This window comes from Cetorhinus maximus, unplaced genomic scaffold, assembly GCF_964194155.1.
Source record: "Cetorhinus maximus unplaced genomic scaffold, sCetMax3.hap1.1 HAP1_SCAFFOLD_286, whole genome shotgun sequence".
In the NCBI taxonomy this organism is placed as follows: domain Eukaryota; kingdom Metazoa; phylum Chordata; class Chondrichthyes; order Lamniformes; family Cetorhinidae; genus Cetorhinus; species Cetorhinus maximus.
This window is the reverse complement of record NW_027596243.1, coordinates 486763-509799: the sequence shown is the minus strand read 5'-3', so window position 1 is coordinate 509799 and position 23037 is coordinate 486763. Positions and strand designations below refer to the sequence as shown.

Sequence of the window (23037 nt, the reverse complement as noted above, 5' to 3'; positions counted from 1 at the left end):
CTGACCATCATACTACACCCACACTACCCGAATAACCCCTCCAACCACCCCCACCCCCCACTGACCATCATACTACACCCACACTGCCCGATTAACCCCTCCAACCACCCCCACCCCCCACTGACCATCATGCTACACCCACACTACCCGATTAACCCCTCCAACCACCCCCACCCCACACTGACCATCATAATACACCCACACTACCCGATTAACCCCTCCAACCACCCCCACCCCACACTGACCATCATACTACACCCACACTACCCGATTAACCGCTCCAAACACCCCCACCCACCGACCATCATACTACACCCACACTACCCGATTAACCCCTCCAACCACCCCCACCCCCCCACTGACCATCATACCACACCCACACTACACGATTAACCCCTCCAACCACCCCCACCCCCCACTGGCCATCATACTACACCCACACTACCCGATTAACCCCTCCAACCACCCCCACCAACCCGACTACCTCCTGACCCTCCCAACTCTCTCCTTGACCAAATCTGACTAACCCCCCGGCTTTACAGCCCGACCCAACAACGCTGCTGACCCAGCCCCATTAGCCGTCAACCTGACCGCATTAACCCCCCGACCCCGCCGACCCCACCACTCTCCCCTGACCCGACTAGACTCTGCTCGGATGGAGCTCCCGGGGGAGGGGTCACTGCTGAAGGTCCCGGGAGGAAAATGAAGCAGTTTCAGTTTGGGAGAATCTTGTCGAGCAGCGGCAATCCGCTTTTCATTGCTGCTGTTTGACAGATTCAGGACCATTTATATTTTAAAATCCCATTAAAATTTTAATTATTACACTAAAAATTAACACAAACACTCACTCGATCAGACTCAGAGTCCTGCAGGTCAGGATGAGGCGGCGGAGAGCGGGGACAGATTGGTCTGTGAAGGAGTTTGCTCCCAGGGTCAGATCCGTCAGTGACCGGTTTGTACTGAGAGCGGAGGCGAGATCCTCGGCACAAGAATCAGTGAGACGGTTACCACTTAGACTAAGGAACAGGGGGAGAAAAATAACAGGAATCAGGGTAAATCCACAGTGTTTTAACGAATACTATTAATAATAATATACAGTAAGAGACATTCCAAAAGCACAACATCCATTTATAAAGGAAAAAGAAAACACCATAAATGCTGCAAATTAAATATAAATATAATAAACTGGAAATGCTCAGCAGATCAGGCAAGTATTTGCAAAGAGAGAAACAGAGTTAAACATAGAAACAGAGGAAATAGGAGGAGGAGTAGGCCATTCGGCCCTTCGAGCCTGCTCCGCCATTCATTATGATCATGGCTGATCATCCAACTCAATAGCCTGCTCCCGCTTTCTCCCCATATTGTTTGATCCCTTTCGCCCCAAGAGCTATATCTAACTCCTTCCTCAACACAGGCAATTCTTTGGCCTCTTCCACTTTCTGTGTTTGTGAATTCGACAGTCTCACCGCTCTCTGGGTGAAGAAATTTCTTCTCATCTCAGTCTGAAATAGTCTATCCCGTATCCTCAGACTGTGACCCCTGGTTCTGGATCCCCCACCATCGGGAACATCCTTCGTGCATCTACCCTGTCTCGTCCTGTTAGAATTTTATAGCTTTCTATGAGATCCCCCCTCATTCTTCTGAACTCCAGTCAATATAATCCTAACCGACTCAATCTCTCCTTACATGTCAGTCCCGCCATCCCAGGAATCAGTCTGGTAAACCTTCGCTGCACTCCCTCTATAGCAAGAACATCCTTCCTCAGATAAGGAGTCCAAAACTGCACACAATATCCCAGGTGTGGCCTCACCAAGGCCCTCTATAATTGCAGCAAGACATCCCTGTTCCTGTACTCGAATCCTCTCGCTATGAAGGACAACATACCATTTGGCTTATTTGCTGCCTGCTGCACCTGCATGTTTACCTTCAGCGACTGGTGTACGAGGACACCCAGGTCTCATTGCGCATTCCCCCTCTCTCAATTTATAGCCATTCCGATAATAATCTGCCTTCTTGTTTTTGCTGCCAAAGTGGATAACCTCACATTTACCCACATTATCCACATGTCAGCCTCTCTGTGGAAGGCCGTGGCCAGTGAGAGTTGACTCCTGTGCTGCCCAGACTGAGTGTCCACATGCAGGAGGTATTTCTGTGGGGACATGATGGACAGCCAGGCTGACATCAGCATAGACTAATGTGTATCTTTGATGGGTGAGTAACCATACAAATTTATCTGCTTGTAGAAGGGAGCACATGATGTCAGGGAAGGAGCCACTAAGAGTGCTGGTGTCCAGATCTTACCATCCTTACACCAATGGAAGATGAAGTGCTGCAGCTGAGAGTCCTGAAGGCAGGGTGGATGGTTGGTGGAGCTGAGAGATCGAGTGGCCTAATGAACGGCCACAGGAAAGCCTCTGGGGTCCACAAAACATAATGCTTCTCTATCCATCACTGGTCACAGATTGTAGTCTGAAGAACGTGTTGGAATAAGAACAGAATAACTAGGAGCAGGAGTAGGTCATTCAGCCCCAAAAAAATGTGACATGGACACACACACACACTCAGAGACATGGACACACACACACACTCAGAGACATGGACACACACACACACACTCAGAGACATGGACACACACACACACTCAGAGACATGGACACACACACACACACACACTCAGAGACATGGACACACACACGCACACACTCAGCGACATGGGCACACACACACAGGGACATGGACACACACACACACACTCAGAGACATGGACACACACACACACACACACAGGGACATGGACACACACACAAACTCAGAGACATGGACACACACACACACACACTCAGAGACATGGACACACACACACACACTCAGAGACATGGACACACACACACACTCAGAGACATGGACACACACACACTCAGAGACATGGACACACACACTCTCAGACACATGGACACACACACTCAGACACATGGACACACACACTCTCAGACACATGGACACACACACACACACTCAGAGACATGGACACACACACACACTCAGAGACATGGACACACACACACACTCAGAGACATGGACACACACACTCAGAGACTTGGACACACACACAGACTCAGAGACATGGACACACACACACACTCAGAGACATGGACACACATACACACACAGAGACATGAACACACACACACACACAGAGACATGGACAAACACACACACACACACAGACATGGACACACACACACACACACACACACAGACATGGACACACACACTCAGACACATGGACACACACACTCAGACACATGGACACACACACTCTCAGACACATGGACACACACACTCAGACACATGGACACACACACTCTCAGACACATGGACACACACACACACTCTCAGAGACATGGACACACACACACACTCTCAGAGACATGGACACACACACACTCAGGGACATGGACACATACACACACAGGGACATGGACACACACACTCAGAGACTTGGACACACACACTCAGAGACTTGGACACACAAACACACTCAGAGACTTGGACACACACACACACTCAGAGACATGGACACACACACACACTCAGAGACATGGACACACACACAGAGACATGGACACACACACACACACACACAGACATGGATACACACACTCAGACACATGGACACACAAACTCTCAGACACATGGACACACACACTCTCAGACACATGGACACACACACTCTCAGACACATGGACACACACACACACTCTCAGAGACATGGACACACACACACTCAGAGACATGGACACACACACACACTCTCAGAGACATGGACACACACACACTCAGAGACATGGACACACACACACACACACACATGGACACACACACTCAGAGACATGGACACACACACACTCAGAGACATGGACACACACACACTCAGAGACATGGACACACACACTCTCAGAGACATGGACACACACACACTCAGAGACATGGACACACACACACACACTCAGAGAGACATGGACACACACATATCCTTTGAACCCTTTCACCCCAAGAGCTATATCTAACTCCCTCTTGAAAACATACAATGTTTTGGTCTCAACTACTTCCTGTGGTAATGAATTCCACAGGTTCACCACTCTCTGAATATGAAATTTCTCCTCATCTCAGTCCTAAATTCTGCCCCAGATCCTCAGACTGTGACCCCTGGTTCTGGACTCCCCCACCATCGGGAACATCCTTCCTGCATCTACCTTGTCTAGTCGTGTTACAATTTTATAGCTTTCTATGTGATCCCCCCTCATTCTTCTGAACTCCAGCGAATATAATCCTAACCGACTCAATCTCTCCTCATATATCGGATCCGCCAACCCAGGAATCAGTCTGGTAAACTTTCCCTGCACTCCCTCTATAGCAAGAGCATCCTTCCTCAGGTAAGGAGAGGCCTGAAGGCAGGGTGGATGGTTGGTGGAGCTGAGAGATCGAGTGGACTAATGAACGGGCACAGGAGAGCCTCTGCCGTCCACAAAACATAATGCTTCTCTATCCATCACTGGTCACAGATTGTAGTCTGAAGAACGTGTTGGAATAAGAACAGAATAACTAGGAGCAGGAGTAGGCCATTCAGCCCCAATGCCTTCTCCGTCATTTGATAAGATGATGGCTGATCTGATTCTGGCTGATCTGATTGTGGCCTGAACTCCGCTTTCCTGTTGGTCTGCGTAACCCTCGATCAATCAAAAATCTACCTTAACTCAGCCTTGAATAAATTCAATGACCCAGCCTCCACTCGCCTCTTGGGAAGAGAATTCCACAGACTAATTAAATTTCTTCTCATCTCAGTCTAAAATGGGAGACCCCTATTTTTTAAAGAGAGTATCCCTAAGTTCTCCACCCACAAGAGGAAAGATCCTCTCAGCATACACCCTGTCAAGTCCCCTCAGGATCTTATGTGTTCAGTAAGATCACCTCTCAGCCTGCTGAACACCAACGGGTATAGGCCCAATCTGCTTAACTTTTCCTCATAAAATAAACCCCTTCATCCCAGCAATCAGTCGAGTGAACCTTCTCTGAATTGGTTCTAATGCAATTATACCCTTTCTTAAGTAAATAGATCAAAACTGTATAGTTTACGCCAGATGCTGTCTGACTTTGGCGCTGTATAGCTGCATAAAAACTTCCCTACTTTTACAATGCATTCCCCTTGCAATAAAAACATATGAAATAGGAGCAGGAGCCAGCTATTCAGCCCTTCGACCCCGCTCCGCCATTCACTGAGATCATGGTTCATCTTCCACTTCAACAACATTTCCTTCTATTAACCCCATGTTCCATGATAATATCCATGTGTAGAAATCTAGAAATCTTAGTCTTGAACATACTAAATAACTGAGCCTCCTCTGGGGCAGTGAATTCCAAAGATTCACCACCCTCTGAGTGAAGAAATTCCTCCACATCTCAGTCCTAAATGGCCTGCCCCTTATTCTGAGACTGTGTTCCCTGGTTCTAGACACCCCCAGCCTGGGGCAACCTCTTACCTGCATCGACACTGTCAATCCCTGTAAGAATTTTGTATGCCTGAATGAGATCACCTCTCATTCTTCTAAACTCCAGAGAATAGAGGCCCAGTCTATTTAATTTTTCCTCAGCACGCATTGCTCCAGGAATTATTTTAGTGGAACCTTCATTGCACTCAGTCTAAGACAAGTATATCTTTCCTTAGGTAAGAAGACAAAAACTACATAGAGTGCTACTGCTGCCATCTCACCAAGGCAGTGAGACATCTTTACTCCTAAACTCAAATCCACTTGTAATAAAAACCAACATACCATTTACCTTTTTAACTGTTTGCTGTACCTGCATGTTAGCTTTAAGTGAGTCATGAACAAGGACATTGAAATACATTTGAAGATCAACGCTTCCCAGTCTCTCACCATTTAACAAATGGTCTGTATTTCTTATTTCCTGCCAACGTGGATAACCTCACATTTCCCCATATTGTATTCTCTCTGACAAATTTTGGCCACTCTCTTATCCTCTCCAGATCCCCTTGAAGCATCTTTGCATCCTCCTCACAACTCACACTTCCACCTAATTTCCTGTCACCTGCAAACTTCTAAATATTACATTTAATCCCCACATGCAAATCATTGAGTTAGATTATGAATAGCTGCGGCTGTGATCCTTGTGCTACCTCACTGTACCACATCCACGGGTCTCCCCTTATCTATTCTGCTGACTGCATCCTCAAAAAACCCCAACAGGTATGTTAAACATAATTTCCCTTTCATAAATCCATGTTGAATCTGCCCAATGCTACCATTATTTTCTAAGTCTTCTATTATCACATCCTGTATTGCAGAATATCGCATTTTCCCTACTACTTATGTCAGGCTAACAGATCTCTAGTTCCCACTTTACTCTCTCCCTCCTTTCTTAAACAACGGGGTTAGATTTTCCATCTTCCAATCTACAGGAACCATTCCAGAGGCTACGGAATTTTGAAATATGATCACCAACGCATCTACTATCTCTGGAGCCACTTCCTTCAACACTCTGGGATGTAGATCATCAGGTTCAGGGAATTTGTCTACTTTAAGTCCCATTAATTTCTCTAATACTTTTTTAAACAAATATTATTATCTTGCAGTTCCTCGTTTACACTAGTCCCTTGATTCTCCTTTATTTCTGAGCGATTTTTAGTATTTTTCTCTGTGAAGACAGACACAAAGTATTTGTTTAATTTCTCTGCCATTTCCTTATTCCGCATTGTAAATTTTCCTGACCTTGCTTGAAATGGACCCACATTTATTTTTACTAATATTTTCCTGTTTACAGACCTACAGAAGCATTTACAATCAGTCTTTGTGTTTCTTGCTAGTTTACTCTCATATTCTATCTTTTCTTTCTTAATCCATTTCTATGTCCTTCTCTGCAGATTTCTAAAATGTTTCCAATTCTCAGGCTTTCCTTTTTCTGGCAACTTAATACATCTCTTCCCTTGATCTAATACAATTCTTGATTTCTTTAGTTGGGACATTTTGGTTACTGGGTTTTTGTGCATCAAAGGAATGTATTTTTGTTGTAAACACGTCACATTTCAAAGCCTTGAATGGAAATTGTGGTAAAGACACCACTGAGATTCACACTCAGGATCTTCGGTTTACTAGACAGTCGTTGGAACTGCTTTATCCACAGCATCCATATAATCGCCAGCATACCAATTGTCTTCCTAATCACTTACTCCACTGCATGCCTAGCGATTCATGGACTGGGTCTCCCAGATCCCTCAGTACTGTACTGTCTTCAGTCTTTCTCCATTCAGGTAAGTTACTGCTTTTCTATTCTTACAGCCAAAGGGGACAAATTCACATTGTCTCACATTAAACTCCATCTGCCAATTTTTTGCCCATTCACTTCACCTCTAAACCCTTTAATAGACTCTTTATGTCCACTTGACAAGTTACTTTCCTACCTTTGCACCATCGGCAAATTTAGCTACCATGCATTCAGTTCCTTCACCCAAGTAATTTACACAGGTATTGGAGGCCCCAGCACTGACCTCTGTGTCACTCCACTAGTACCAGTTTGCCAAACCGAAAATGGCCCTTTACCCCAACTCTCTGTTTGCTGTTAGCTAATCAATCATCCATACATACTAATATGCTACCACCTACATAACAAATTCTTATCTTGTTATCTTTGTTAACTTTGATGAGACTCATTATCAAATTGCTTTTGGAAATCCAAGTGCACCAAATCTACAGATTCTGCTATGTCAATTTTCATGTTACTTCCTCAAAGAAATCTAATACATTCGCCCCATGTGATTTCCAATCTGCTGGGCCTTCCGTGAATCTAGGGAATTTTGGAAGATCACAACCAATGCATCTACTATGTCTGCAGCCACTTCCTTTAAGACCCTATGATGAAAGCCATCAAGTCAAAGGACTTGTTAACCTTTGGATCTAATAGTTTTCCTAATAGCTTTTCCCTCGGAACCCTGATTGTTTTAAGTTCCTCCTTTCTTTTTACCTCTTGATTTTCAAGTATTCTTGGGATGTTTCTTGTGTCTTCTACAGCGAAGAGAGACCCAAAATACCTGTTCAACACTTCTTCCATTTCCTCATTTCCCATTGTTAATTTCCCAGCCTCATTTTCTAAGGTACCTATGCACACTTTAGTATTCATTTCCTATATAAATATTTGGAGAACCTCTATCAGCTTTTATACTTCTAACTGGCTTTCTCTCATACTCTGCTGATAAAAGGCATCTTTACAATGATGTCATTAATTAATCCAGTCTCATTGAAGATTCCCAGGTCTAAAATAGCCGTTCTGTGGTTGTCACCGGAACATACTCACTAAGAAACTGTCTTGAATACACTCTATGAACTCATCTTCCAGGCAACCTTTGCCATTCTGCTTCATCCAATATGTATGACGATTAAAATAACACGCAATTATTGCAGCACCTTTCTTACAAGTGCCCATTATTTTTTCCTGTATATTCTGTCCGAAAGTGTGAAGGTATTAGGGGCCTATAAGCTACTCCCACATGGACTGCTGCGGTTCAAGAAGGCAGCTCACCACAACTTTCCCAAGGACAATTAGGGATGGGCAATTAATGTTGGCCCAGCCAGTGATGCCTGGATCCCATGATTGAATAAAAAAGTGACATGTTACCTTTGCTAATTCATATTCTACTCAAACTAATTCTACATCTTGATCTTCAGAACTAAGGTCATCTTTGACTTCTGTACTAATGTCATCAGTTATTAACAGAGCGACCCCACCACCTTTTCCTCACTTTTTCCATCTAATCACTTTTCTCTTTTTCCCAAATTTATGGCCACAGTGACGGGGGACAGACACTCAACTCTGAGGAGGAGGGGAGACCTCGCAATATTCCACTACACCCGAGACACAAAGATCTTTGGGACTGGCATCCCATAGCCTAGGGTTCAGAGAGAGAGAAATAACATGAATCAAACGAAATGTTTCTTTTTATTCATAGCTAACACTAATAATAATGGACAGTGATTTTTAATACTAGTAACAGTGCTCAAATATATTGTTAAATATTAAGTTATTCTAAACACAATCTCACAGTGTCTGGTACTTACTCCAGTTCCTGTATTTTACAGTCCGGTCCCCTCAGAGCTACAGACAGTCGTTTCACTCCTGAATCTCCCAGGTTGTTATCACCCAGGTCCAGATCTGTCAGTGAGCGATTAAAAACAGAGGCAAGATCCTCAGCACAAGAATCTGTCAGTTTGTTGTCCTCCAGACTGGGGGGTGGGGGGAGGGTTCGAGAGAGAAAAAATAACAGGAATCAGAATAAATTTCCAGTTTTTTTCAACGAACGTAACTGATTAAAATAATAATATCCAGTGTGAAACATTCAAGAAAAACAACTTCAAAACATAAAAGCAACTCTATTTGATGCTGTGGGTGTGAAATATAAAGGAATGTTCTGTAAATAGTCAGCCTGGGAGACAGGATCTGTGAAGGGAGAAACAGAGCCCAGAGTCCCGCAGGCGGGCGCGTGCCTGACCCAAGCAGGCGGGGAATCGCGCAAGATGACTTCGGACGAGCGTCCTGACGTCATCGCGCACTCGTGCGATATTTGGCTTGGCGGGCACGCGCAAACGTTGACGAGCTCCCGCGGACAATGAAGCGGGAAATTAAACCGTTAGAGAGAGAGAGAAATAACAGGAGGCAGAGGAAATGCAGTTTCATTTTCATTAATAACATTATCACTGACATTAATAATATTGGACAGTGTTTATTTATTTTTCTAATAACACTGCGGAAAATGTACTGTTAGACATTCAGTTATTATCAACATCATCTCACACAGTTTGGTACTTACCCCAGTCTCTGTATTTTACAGCCCGAGTTCCTCAGAGCCACAGACAGTAGTTTCACTCCTGAGTCTCCCAGTGGATTAACACCCAGGTCCAGATCTGTCAGTGACTGGTTTGTACTGATCACAGAGGCAAAATCCTTGGTACAAGAATCTGTGAGATTGTTATTCCTCAGACTGGAGATAAGGGAGAGAAAACCAAAAGGAATCAGGGTAAATCTCCGGTGTCTGAGGGAACACTATTAATGTCAGCCATGATCTTATTGAATAGCAGAGCAGGCTCGAGGGGCAAAATTACCTACTCCTTCTCCTATTTCTTATCTTCTTACGTAGTTTCTGTATTTTACTATCTAGATTCCTCAGAGCTGCAGACAGTAGTTTCACTCCAGAATCTTTCAGTTTATTATTACTTAGGTCCAGGTTCGTCAGTGACTGGTTTGTACTGAGAGCAGAGGCAAGATCCTGAGCACAAGAATCTGAGAGTGTTGGTCCACAGGCTGGAGATCAGAGGGAGGGAAAACAGTGGAAATCAGGCAGGCGTGAAATTGGACATGTATGGAGTTGCAGAATACTCAGCGTTGCATCAGTCATCTGCGACATGGGTCTACTTCAATAGACCTCAATATCAGGTGTTCCTATAGAGGCCAGAAAATGTGATTTTACCTGTTTTACATCCCTGCCATTTCCATGTCCATTTTCACCCCACTGATTAATATTAATCCTATTACTGATACTCATAATAACATGCATAGTGCAATTAAGAACCTAAATCTTGATACGAATAATAATATACAATGTCAGACGTTTGGTTTTTATAAACAAAAACTCAGAGTCTGGTACTTACTCCAGTTCCTGTATTTTACAGCCTGGATTCCTCAGGGCCGCAGACAGTAGTTTCACTCCTGAATCTCCAAGATTATTAGAAATCAGTCTAAACAGAGAAGTGAGAAACACATTAAAACAGGCTGAATTTTTACAATGGATGTAAGGAACAGGAGCTGGGGTTATTTTGGGTCAGAAACCCACAACCGGTGGGAAAGAGATTAAAGTTATGATTTTTGCATGGGGACGTCATTATTTTTCATGGAGACAGATTTCCTGTTCACTTGGCAGCCATCACTCAGGCTGTTGGTTGTCCTGAGGGAGAGATCAGGAGATTGTACCAAAGTCTTCCACAGTACCAGAGGGAAGTGAGATGTTACAGAGAAGCCCGAGGCTTGGCACCCAGAGCAGGGAATCCCCTCACTTTGTCGCTGCCAAACTGGAGGCCATGGGGGAGGGGGCGGGGGCGAATTCCTCTTCCCCGAGGGGGGCAGGAGGAAGCCACCTCATCATGCAGCAGGGGCTCCACTTTGTTCAGCGTCCTCTCCCTTCACCTCCTCTCTCACAGCCTGCTGTTCCCTCGATGAGCTGTGTCATCCCAGTGCCTCATTGTCCTCAAGGTCCACACCTCTCTGGAGAGCCATGTTATGGAGAATGCAGCAGATTCCCACACTGACAGAGACACTTGCAAGAGGGGATTGGAGGTCACCACCCGACTGGCCCAGGCACTGGAATCACATCTTCAGAAGCCTGATGTCCTGTTCAATGGTTGTCCAGCCATTGTGCCTCTTTCTGGGACTCCCACAGAGAGCTCAGTAACATCACTTCGAGGAATATCCGTTATCCTCTAGGACACAGACTTTGGAGGATGAAGTATCATGGCAGCTGCCAGGAAAGTGAGTGCACACATGGAGAATTTTCTGTTGTGGTCACAGACGAGCCATTGAGGGAGTGGAAGCCCTTCCTGTATGGATCTCCCTGACCAGTCACTGGGTGCCTTGATGGCCAATGGGTACAATCAGTGATACTCTGCTCCTGGGGGAATCCCTGTGTCCCTGCAAGGCCTCTCTGTTATTAAATGAATGCGCTGTCCAGCTCTGGCAAAAAGTGAATCCATGACCTGTGAGATGGCCTGGTGAGCAGCCACATGTGACATGTCTCTAAGGTCCACACCTGATCCTTGGAAGGAGCCAGAAGTGAAGGAGTTCAATGCCACAATAACTGTGACCAGCGCTGTGAGGTATTCAGCATTGAGCGCACAGATGTATGTGGGCACTGCCTAAAGGGTCACAATATCCACCATCACTGGGCCTTGATAGCTCCGTCTTCAGCAATAGTTCCTGTATTGAATGTTCGGCCTCTGTTGCCTTCCTGCCCCTCTTTCCTCTCCCGTGCCCTTCTGATGCCTGGAGTTCTGCCCTCCCTGCAGAGGGTATTGCCCCTCATCCAACATCTGTCAGCTGGAGCCTTCCTTCTGGAAAGGTGGCCTCTCAATTGTTCTTGGCAGCCTTTCTCCCTCTTTTACCCCCGCACTGCTGGGAGTGCCAACCCCATTCAAATCCTGAGTTTCCCTACGCACTGCTGGGAGTGCCAACCCCATTCAAATCCTGAGTTTCCCTCCGCACTGCTGGGAGTGCCAACCCCATTCAAATCCTGAGTTTCCCTCCGCACTGCTGGGAGTGCCAACCCCATTCAAATCCTGAGTTTCCACTCTCCCTGCCACCTCCGCACCCCCTTACCAAGTGCCTGCCCCATTGATCTTCTTATTGGGCTGTGGCAGCCATGGCTGGTTCCCACTCTGTGCCCACTTTTCTTCAGATGAACAGGTAAACTGTCCGCTTCTTTAGAACTTTAAATCTCAAACCTTATTATGTGCTTAACAAAGTTCTCAACTGTCTTAATTGAGATTCCTGTCCCAACCCGCCTACTCTTGGTGATTCATGATGAACCGAGCATCAGCATCCTGAAATTGACACACTGCCGGTGCCAGTATTCTTGGCAATTTCGCCTCCTCCCTCCGCTGCCTCTGTTTCCCTCCTTCGAGGAGCCCCGAAATGTAATTACATTGAATAAAAACTCAGATCAGATTCAATTGTTTTGCCCAATATCACAGGAAACATGGAAGCAACATCAGAAATCAATGCAGAGATTTTACTGTTACTGTAAATTAAATCTATTGGGGGTAATTTGATCTTTTGTCGATAGTGTATGATGGGTGATATTGGATCACCCGCCCATACTACAGCTCACCCGATTTTCCTTTCAATTGAAGGGAAAAGGAAACAGTGAGCAGTGTAAACTGGTGAACAATTCACTATCACTAATTTGACTACTGGTGAATGCCACTTTCACACCTCTCAATGTTTATTAGATAGAGAGTTGTCTGTGTGCAGCCTCTAAATGTCCCCCAGTTTGGCCTCAATCCCTGATGATCAGAATTACTCTCCTGAAGCTCAGTGACTGGCCGGCCAAGTTTGAGGAAACTTGTCTCATTTCTGTTCTCCGTTAATTCTGGGATTTTATGAGAACGGCCCAATTTTCCAAGAATTAAAGGAGTGATTCCATGTCCTTCATAACTCTGTACATTACATTACTCTGTATAATACCTCGGAATAAGTTATATTGTGAAAACTTGCTAACTGTTGCTTTAAAATCCATCCCCCTGGATTTTATACAACAAGGAAATTTTATCCTCTCCCCTTAACAAAGTTGAAGTGTCCCTGTTCTCCTCGTTGACAGGGAAAGGGTGTCCCCCACTTTATTTATCATTAAATAGGCTCTACCTTTACCGCAGGTGAAGCTATTGCTATAGTTCAGAGAAATTTCCTGAGTTTTCCTAATCCCACCAATTTTATGCAATAACCTTTGATGCGGCACTTTAACAAATGCCTCTGGAAATCCAAGCACAGTATGTCTACAGGCTCCCCTCTATCCACTGCACATGTCACTCCTTCCAAGAACTTCATTAAATTGGTTATACATGGTTGACCTTTCACAAAACCATGTTTACTCTTCCCGATTACCTGGAGTTTCTCTAAGTGTCCAGCTCTAACCCACTTAATGATCGATTCTAACACCTTCCCCACATCAGACGTCAAGCTAACTGGCTTATAGTTTCCCGCTTTCTGCCTCCCTCCCTTCTTGAATAGAGGGGTTATATTTGCTACTTTCCAATCTGATAGAACCTTTCCAGAACCTAGCGAATCTTGGAAAATTAACACCAGCGCATCCACTGCCTCATTAGTCACCTCTTTTAAGACCCTAAGATGAAGCCCGTCAGGATGCGGAGTCTTGTCAGCCTGCAGCTCCATCAGTTAACTCAGCACTGCTTCCTTAGTGATTCTAATTTCACCAGGTTCCTCTCTCCCATCCACGTCTTGATTTCCAGCTATTACTGGATATTGTCAAAGTGTGCTAACTGCAGCTGTAAAATCTATCCGCTGGATTTTATGCAACAAGGAAAGGAAATTCTGTCCTTTTATACAATTGACATGTCCCTGTTCCCTAGTTGATATGGGAGGGGTGTTTCCCACGTTATTCATTTACTGCAGGTGCAGCTTTTATTATATTTCTGGGAATTTCTGGGAGTTCCCTGCTTGCAGCAGTTTCACAGATATGGGGTGGATTATCAGAAAATCCTGTTACACACCAACTGTCAGTTCTACCAGAGACTGTCCACTCTGTTTAAGAACCAGTCAGTGGTACAGATTCCTAAAAATCCCTCCCAGTTGTCCAGCGTGTGTCTGCATTCTGGGTATAAACGTGCAATGGGGGAATTCAAACTTATAGATCAGCAGCAGGTTTCCTCATTAAATCAACAGAATTGGGAGCAAATTTAAATAATTAGAAATTATCGTAATTATCTAAATTTAAGATAGTTCACCCTCCCGCCAGAAACAATTTGATTAATTATGATGATATATAGAACTTATTTTCCCTTGTGATCAGTACAGCTTACAGTTGATGTAGTTTATAATTATTATTATTTAAGTTATTTTTATCTCCACTGGTGTTTATTATCCTTAGACTATCTATATTATTTTCCCTTTGTAAATAATTAGCACTATTTCTTATCATCAAAATTCCATGCTTAAACTATTTGATTCACCATTAATTATCCCAACATTTTGTTCACAAAGGCATTATTCTTATTTTCCAATTTGGAATTTTACACTCATCTTATTTTGTAAAGTTTTTTCTGACTCTGCCTCTTTTTTTCTTGAACTGGAAGTTATTTATTTTTTCATTTATAAGATGGTAAATTTTACTTCAATAATGAAAATACGAGCTACAGGACCAAACAAGCAATTACCTCAACTTCTGACATTTGTACAGAACGTGTTCCAGCCGCTGGAGTCCTTCACACTGAATATAGCACCCAAATAGATTGAGGTGTTTTATTGTATCACAGAGTCCAAGGACATGAGACAGGACCGCACAGTCAATCGGGGTCAGTCGAAATCCTTCAAATTCAAGTCTTTCCACAGATCCCACTGTGGCCTGAGCCAGTGCTTTATTCTGAGACTCAAACAGGTAGTGGAATGTGTTCAGGAGGTTCCTTTTACTAGTTTCAGTCGCTATGTTCCCAATCTGACCTTTAACCTTCTCCTTCACCCAGTCAATCACTCGACAGGTTGTTTGATGAAGAAATGGACTCAGAAACTCCTCCAGGGGCCGAGCTGACTGTGGGGAGGAGAGACCAGCAACAAAACGGAGAAATATCTCAAATCTCCCATCTTCTTCACTGTCCGCTTCACTGAGGAGTTTCTGGATGTCCTTGGAACCTGGAGTCAGGAATTGTGCGAGTGCAGCTACAAACTCTTGGATGGTGAGGTGTGGGAATGTGTAAACCACACTCTGGATAGAATCATCTCTCTCTAAAAGTTCCATCAGAAACCCAGACAGGAACTGGGAAGGTTGCAGATTGTACTGGATCAAATCTCCATTTCTAAACACAATCTTCTTCTCAGAGACTCCTGTGAAGGCCATCTCACCAAGCTTCAGGAACACATCACGGGGGCTTTCAATCTCTCGGCCATGGTTTTTCAGAATGTTGTAAATATAGTAGGAATATAGTTGGGTGATGGTCTTGGGAACTTGCTGGTGTTTCCTGTTTCTTTGTGTAAAGAAGGGGCCCAGTGCCAGACCGAGGATCCAGCAGTAGGAAGGGTTGTAGCACATGGTGTACAGGATCTCGTTCTCCTCCACGTGTTTAAAAACAGCTGCTGACACTGCCTGATCTTCAAAAAACTTGTTGAAATATTCCTTCCGTTCATCACCAACAAATCCCAGGATTTCAGCCCAGACACTGATCTCAGCCTTTTCCAATAAATGTAATGCAGTGGGGCGGCTGGTCACTAGCACTGAACATCCTGGGAGCAGCTTGTGCTGTATTAAACTGTACACAATGTCAGACACTTCACACCAGCATTCGGGATCTGTGCACATGAACTGAGGTTCTGTATTTCTCCGATTGTCAGCAAAATCAATCCTGTACTTGAATTCATCCAAACCATCGAATATAAACAGCAGTCCCTCTGGGTTCTTCCAAACCTCTCCCAGAACATTCCCGAAGTAAGGATAGAAAAACAGTATCAGATTCCTCAGGTTCATTCTGCAGTTAATATTGTTCAAATCCCGGAATTTAAAACTGAAAACAAATTGAATTTCTGGGTATATTTTCCCAGTGGCCCAGTCATAAACAATCTTTTGTACCATTGTTGTTTTTCCGATCCCTGGGACTCCACTCACTGCTGCTGAACTCCCAGATTTGGATTTTCTCAGGGAAAAACTGCTCTGGAACAATTGATCAGTTCGGATTTTTTCCAGTTCTCTTCGGAGATGTTTCTCTCTCCACTCTTCATGGTCCCGGCCTCTTGCCAACAGTTCATGTTCTACAAGTGTCCGATCTCGAACATTAGAAATGATCGTTAGCTCAGCGTATTGATCAATCAGCTGGAAAATCTTAACCTTCTCCTTTATTAGGATAGTGTTCACTCTCAATGTTTCAGTTTGTAACCGGAGGATCTCCTTGTGTTTCTGTTGAACATCTTAAATTAGAACAGACAGAAAGTGGTTCTCAATGTTAGCTATATTGATGCAAAAACAACTTTCTAAGACTATTTCTGTATTCAGTAAAATGACACAAGCTTTAATTCACAGCTTCAATAGAGATGCGAAGTTAATTGGAATTGTTGCCTGAAAGATAACAATGAGGATTTGTAATGAGCTGTTTCTAGATCAGGACAGTGTTAACCATCAGAGAGAAAATATCACATTCACAAAAATCTCCATGTTTAGTAAACATTGGACGATATTTTCTCTCCGATGGTTAATACTGTCCTGATCTATAAACAACTCATTACAAATTCTCACGTGATTCTAGTTAGAAGGCAGTAGAGGTTCGGGTGCAGATGTCCCAAACTGTAGGTCCCGACCCCGCCTGAGTCAGAGAAATCATGTTTGAGGTCAGGAGTTTCCCTTCCTCCAAGGCAGCAATACTGACAGTGGAAAGGAGACACCCAGTCTAGAGGCATTGGCAGGACCGTCCCGGACTCATTGCATCGATGCTGTCAAGAGCTAGGTGCTGACTCTGAGCTCAGAATGCTCTCAAATCTTAGGAGACACATTTATCAATGAGTTCGAGCAGGTTTGGAATGTTTATGAGCCAACTTGGCTCAGTTGCATACAGGTAAATGTAATTCACTGACTGACTGACATGTATGGATTTGCAGGAAAGACTGGGAAGTCATGCGGCTCAGAAGGTGAGTGGTGACTTTGAACTTCTCTGCGTTCCTGTTCCAATCTGCCTGTTGCACAGGCTCCTTCCCACAGGATAATTATTCTGCGGAACCACAAGCAGCGGAAAAGGACTGATTGCAGTTTGCCCTGGGGGGTGATGGGGGAAGGGGATTGTAGTGCGTGTAAGGCCGGAAGGGAGAGGGGCAGATTACGGTGTGTATGAGGTGAGAGGGGAGAAGGACTGATTGCATTGCTTGGGGTTGGGGAGGAAGAGGAGAGTGGCTTGTTACAGTGTGTGCAGAGTGGGTGGTGATGCATGAGGAGAGTTTGGCTGATGAGAGTGTGTGGGAAGAGTGGTTGATTAGTCTCTGTAGAGGGGCTGGTGAAGGATGGAGAGAGGGGCTTCACTGAGTCTCTGTCACCAGGGAATATGGTGTTTGGCTGAAACTTCAGTGGTCGGTAACTGTCCCAAATTGTGTTCTATCCCTGTTCCAAAATGCTCCACTTTCCACATAGAACCCGGCTCTGAGTTGGGAGGAGCACGGTTCCACACTCAGGTAGGTTACTTATCTTGTGAATTACCCATTTTATTATACAGCTGCATTGTGTGCTGCAGAATCCCTAATGAAACTGCAGCCTCTGGGATTATGGTTTTATTTTTGTGTGTCATTTGATATCCTCAATTGAAAATTGAAAGTTAATCTGACTTAACTCACATTGAAATTAAAGATTTGAAGATGACCCTTATGGAACTTCGGAGTGATGTTTCTAGATCACTAATGCTGAATGTAAATGTGAACCTCTATATTATCCACTGCTCCCTGGCTAAGGTACATGAACTGGAATGGACTGAGACTAAATAAAATAGTAATATCCTTACAAGTATTTTAAGAACATCGATTTTCAGATTTAAATGATGTAGTGCTTGTTGACCTGTAATCCACAACTTTAATTATATGCTGAATGTTACTATATTGCTGCTATTTTTCACTAGTGTCAAATGTTAAAATAGGGTCACATTGGGAAATGGTTTCAGAAGCACTGTCCTATTGTGCCAATCTGTGAAAGAACCAGTGATATTAATTTCCTGCAGAATTTTAAACAGGATATGGGACATCACCAATGAATGATGTGAATGTGCTATGAATGGTCAGGAAGTTCACAGTTACCATATCTGATATTGGGCATCTTATCTGGGAATTTTCCATGCTGACAGAGTGACAGAATACACCTGGACAGGAGTTCACCTGTTACTATCACAGGCTAAGACAGCTTATTTGGGATATTGTCTCACTGGGTGAAGGGTTGACTTCCAACCCCATATCCCCGCCATTATTTTCTGTTCATAACATTTCAATGATTTATGTACCCGGATCCCCAAATGTATTTTAACCTCTATTGTTTCTAACTTTTCATCATTCATAAAATACCCTGTTTTAGCATTTTTTTAAAAAACAGCCTTAAAATTTCAGCGATAATATGTTTATTTGAACTCCAGTACACTTCACCACACGGTGTCCTTTAGGGCAGAAAACATTTACACAGCATTCCAAGTGATCTACTAATAAATATAAAACAAAAACAGAATTACCTGGAAAAACTCAGCAGGTCTGGCAGCATCGGTGGAGAAGAAAACTGATTTCTTCTCCACCGATGCTGCCAGACCTGCTGAGTTTTTCCAGGTAATTCTGTTTTTGTTTTGGATTTCCAGCATCCGCAGTAGCTCTTAGCTTTTCGTTTTTATTACTAATAAATATACTCATTGTTCATTTTGATTTGAACTTCTGGGTGTCATGAAGCTATTAATGTATATCATATTTTGGAAAATATTTTTCTTTTAAAATAAAGGTTTGTTCTGCAGGTATGTCTTAATTGGATTAAAGCCAGCTAGTCTGGATATGTACTAGTTTTGACATGTAAGAGAGATAGCGTGTATTTGCATTTTTAGAATCGAGCATTCAAGAAGTGGGGTGAAAATTGATGCCTTTCTAGCAGCTACCAAGCAATATGTTTATAATATTAATAAAATTGCTATTTTGAAAAATGGTTTATTGTTAAAAGGTGAAGTTCAAAGAGGCTGCTGATACGATGAGGATTAACATCCAATGGGGTTGATAGGTATAACTTCAGTAGTTTTCGGGTGTGCAGGCAGAGGCAATTTAAGATCAAAAGGCAGCTGCAAACCTCCAACTGGCTCCACAGTGAAAAGAACCTCATTCTGAATTCGTGAGGTGAAAATACTTTGCCTGGTGTTTGGTTAAGTATATGGGTTGCTGTTGTCTTAATGGAGATTAGTTTGGGAATTTGTTAAAAGTTATGATAGTAGTCCTTTGTAGCCATGTGTATATATTTTTAACCTGTTTAAATTAATGAAATGTTTTATTTAGTTAATGTAAATCCTTGATAACTGGTGGCCTGATTCCTGAATTTAGAGTCACATCTCAAACATAAAGCTTAAAATTATAGGTTAAGACAGTTGTTTAAAGCTTCTCTATGGGATTTTAAAATAACTCAACTTTACCAACTGCAACGGTCATAACACTTCCTGTAATGAAGGTTTGGGAAAGTGCCAATATATATCGAATTGACGTTGACTTGGCCAAAAGACGAATAAAATAATTATTCTTTGATTAGAACAAGGTGCTCTATCTCTCTCATTACAATGGTGAAGCAAATCAATAACTTCCCAGTCACTATGAACATGGTCTTATCCTCACATTTCGCCACAGATGAATATTCTATTGATGAACATTGAGGCCATGTACCAAATCGCATACAACATTATCTGACTACTCATTTTGTGCTGTAGAAGGATGACATTAACCATAACGCTTCCCTGACAGCTTACGGGGGGTCAGCATTCTAGGAAATCAGTTCACACTTCACACCTAGCTCAACACCCTGTGCTTTACTTATCGCCAGACTGAATGTGCCACATAGAGTAGGTTTGTAATAGGATTCACAGTGTATCAGGATCCTGCCATGCCTGTACAGGATTTCACGGTGTATCAGGATCCCACCAAGTGTGTATAACACTTCACAAATGATAGCGACCTGCATTTTTAGAGAAAATATCAAAAATCGTTTGAATTGTAACTTTATGCTGAAAAGTTGAGGATTGATTACAAATCCAAACCACATTCAATCCTGCTTTTCAGGCCACTGAAGTTCTGACACCCAGATTCTGACCATCTTGAAACAAAGTGCTACAGTTAAACATTCAGTTCCTCAAACGTGGAATAAATGTTTTGAGATTTCTGATTAATCACTTACCTTCCAGGTGACTCGGTAATTCGGATGCCTCTCGGTTCACATTGAGATAAACAGATGGATCAGGACCTGTTTAAATTAATCAGCTTCATGAAATCAGCTCAATAATGGAATAGTAACATTTGCAGTGTTTGAAACTGAAATTGAATTCAATTTGATTTTACCATACCGCGTTCCTGTATTTCTTTCAGTATTTTATCCAACTTTGGTAACCCATGGCGCATTTTCTCAAAGGATTCCCACATGACTCTTCGTGCCTGAGAGCCCTTCTCCATCACCAGGCTTAGGAGAAATTTGGAAGAGTCCACCCGGTTTCCCTTCTCCATGAGCTCAGTGACTTTCTGTAAAGAATAATAAATAAGAAATGTATTGAGGAGCAGAATGAAAGGTAAACATTGATAATAAGGAGGAACGTGATTAGTGGTGAGAATTCCAAGTTGTTTTGAGCACAGAAACCAGTCACTGGGCAGGGTCGTGATCCATGGTAAACATGAGTAGGTAGTCCGTAAATACCATAATTCAATCACAAATAGGAAATAAATCTGATGGCACTAAAATGGAAATCAGAATTATATTTAGGGAAGAGTGAGGAATCACAGACTCAGCAGTAATATTAATGTGGTTAGTGTTCTTTGTCCATTAGTATCCGGCATGATGTCAGATTACTGACTGATAATATGATCCACTTGTTTCTCACACTGACTTCCTGTTGCCACACTTTGTGATTTATTCAGAAATAAAATAACAGTGAATCAGAGCTCAATTTGCAGCAAAGGGACTTTTTGAGCTGAGGGGAACAGCTAGAAATCTGTCTGAGAAATTACCAGTGACTAATCAATACAACCACTGTCGATTTTTCAGTCAGGAGAATTAGCAACAACAGTGGTGGAAATCCAACCAATTCAATCACTGTTCCCCTCGGCCTCCAAACTATCTGGAAACAATATTTTGCACATCCACAGCCGGTGCCAAATGTCAGTAACCAGGAACACGTGCCAGCAGTGGGGCTTGTGTAGTCAGCACTTCCATCACCAGCGTACATTGAACCAGGAAACTAAATGTCCCATGGTGTTTTCACATAGGGGAGCAATCAAAAGATGAATCTGGTATGAAGAAGGATATATTAGCGGCTTTAAGCAAAATAGAAATGTAATGTAAGGGGGAGAGGTTTGTTGAGAGGTGGACAATAAGACAACTAAACGCCTGGTCACGAGTCGTGGTGTGAAGAGGAACTGCACAGGAGGGAATCTTCAGGGGAACTGATAATTTCAGTGGCACAGGATGGTTTGTAGAGCTGGAGGAGTTTACAGAGATAGGGAGGGTCAAGACATTGAAGGATGTTTAAACAGGAGGATGGTAATTGGAACAGGAGACTTTAAAAGACTGGAGGCCGTTACAGGTGAACATACAATCTGAACAGGACTTGTGGAAGATAAGAGGACAAACAGCAGACTTTCAGTTCCTCAGGATTAGCGAAGATAGAAGGCTGGCCAGCAGCGAAAAAAAGGTTTTTATGAAGGTTCAGCAGATGATGAGCTAATGCAGGGCTGGAGACAGGCAATGTAATGAGGATAGAAGCAGGCGATCTTTGACGGAGTGTATCTGGATTCGTGAGTTCATCTCGCAGATGGACCATGAGATGATGGACAGTCTGGTTCAGCCTTAGACATTCAGCTCTGAAGTGGTAAATAAATATGCATAACATAATACTTTAAATGTCAGTATATAATCCTTGAAAAATCATTCCAAATCAGGGTTCGAGTTATATGCAGGGCAAAGGAGAGAAATCATATGCCTTGGTGCTCCTTCTGCACAGCTTATCTCCATCACATCCACCCCACCCCCTCCCACCCACACCAGCTTTAACCCACTCCCTCACATTTTTGGGTTTTCAGCATTGGGAACAAGTCACAGTGTGGTCAACTGTTTCATATAAATTTAGCAAAACTTCTTAGCTTTTGTAATCAATGCCTCTATTTGTAAAGCCCATCAAAAGCTCAGGTTTCAGTAAGATACACTTTACAATGACAGCTTTATCAGACAATTACGGACAGCTTTGTTTCATATTATGTAACCATCTCTGCTTCTTTGAACCTGGCCCAATGCAATACCTGCTCAGTAACATCCAAAAGGCTTGATTATCAAGCCACAATCCCATATACAAATTAAAATAGCTGAATTCACATGAAGAGTATAGCTGGAGGGGTTCAGCAGGACCAGACTGGTGAGGCACTATGCACTTTACCACATACCTTGCGCTCCAGCAGCCTCCACTCAGGTCTGAAGACAGAGTGAAGATTACAGAAGCTGCACTCAAAGACAAGGTGCTTCAA

General features: G+C 43.3%; 1 protein-coding gene across 7 annotated transcripts in view; it reads right to left on the bottom strand.

Moving 5' to 3' along the window:
• LOC144673114 (NACHT, LRR and PYD domains-containing protein 3-like) overlaps positions 1-23037 on the bottom strand; it is a 404245-nt gene that overhangs the window by 1190 nt on the left and 380018 nt on the right. For 2 of the 7 annotated variants that reach the window (XM_078535100.1, XM_078535103.1), the window contains 3 exons: positions 9878-10048; positions 9129-9293; positions 849-1016 (listed from right to left, as the gene is read on the bottom strand). In XM_078535100.1, coding sequence (XP_078391226.1) covers positions 849-1016; positions 9129-9293; positions 9878-10048 — 504 coding nt within the window. Of the gene's footprint in view, positions 1-848; positions 1017-9128; positions 9294-9877; positions 10049-10715; positions 10803-15005; positions 16744-20707; positions 20774-20873; positions 21046-23037 lie in introns of all 7 variants that reach the window. The other 5 variants (XM_078535096.1, XM_078535099.1, XM_078535098.1 and 2 more) reach the window with 5 other exon arrangements.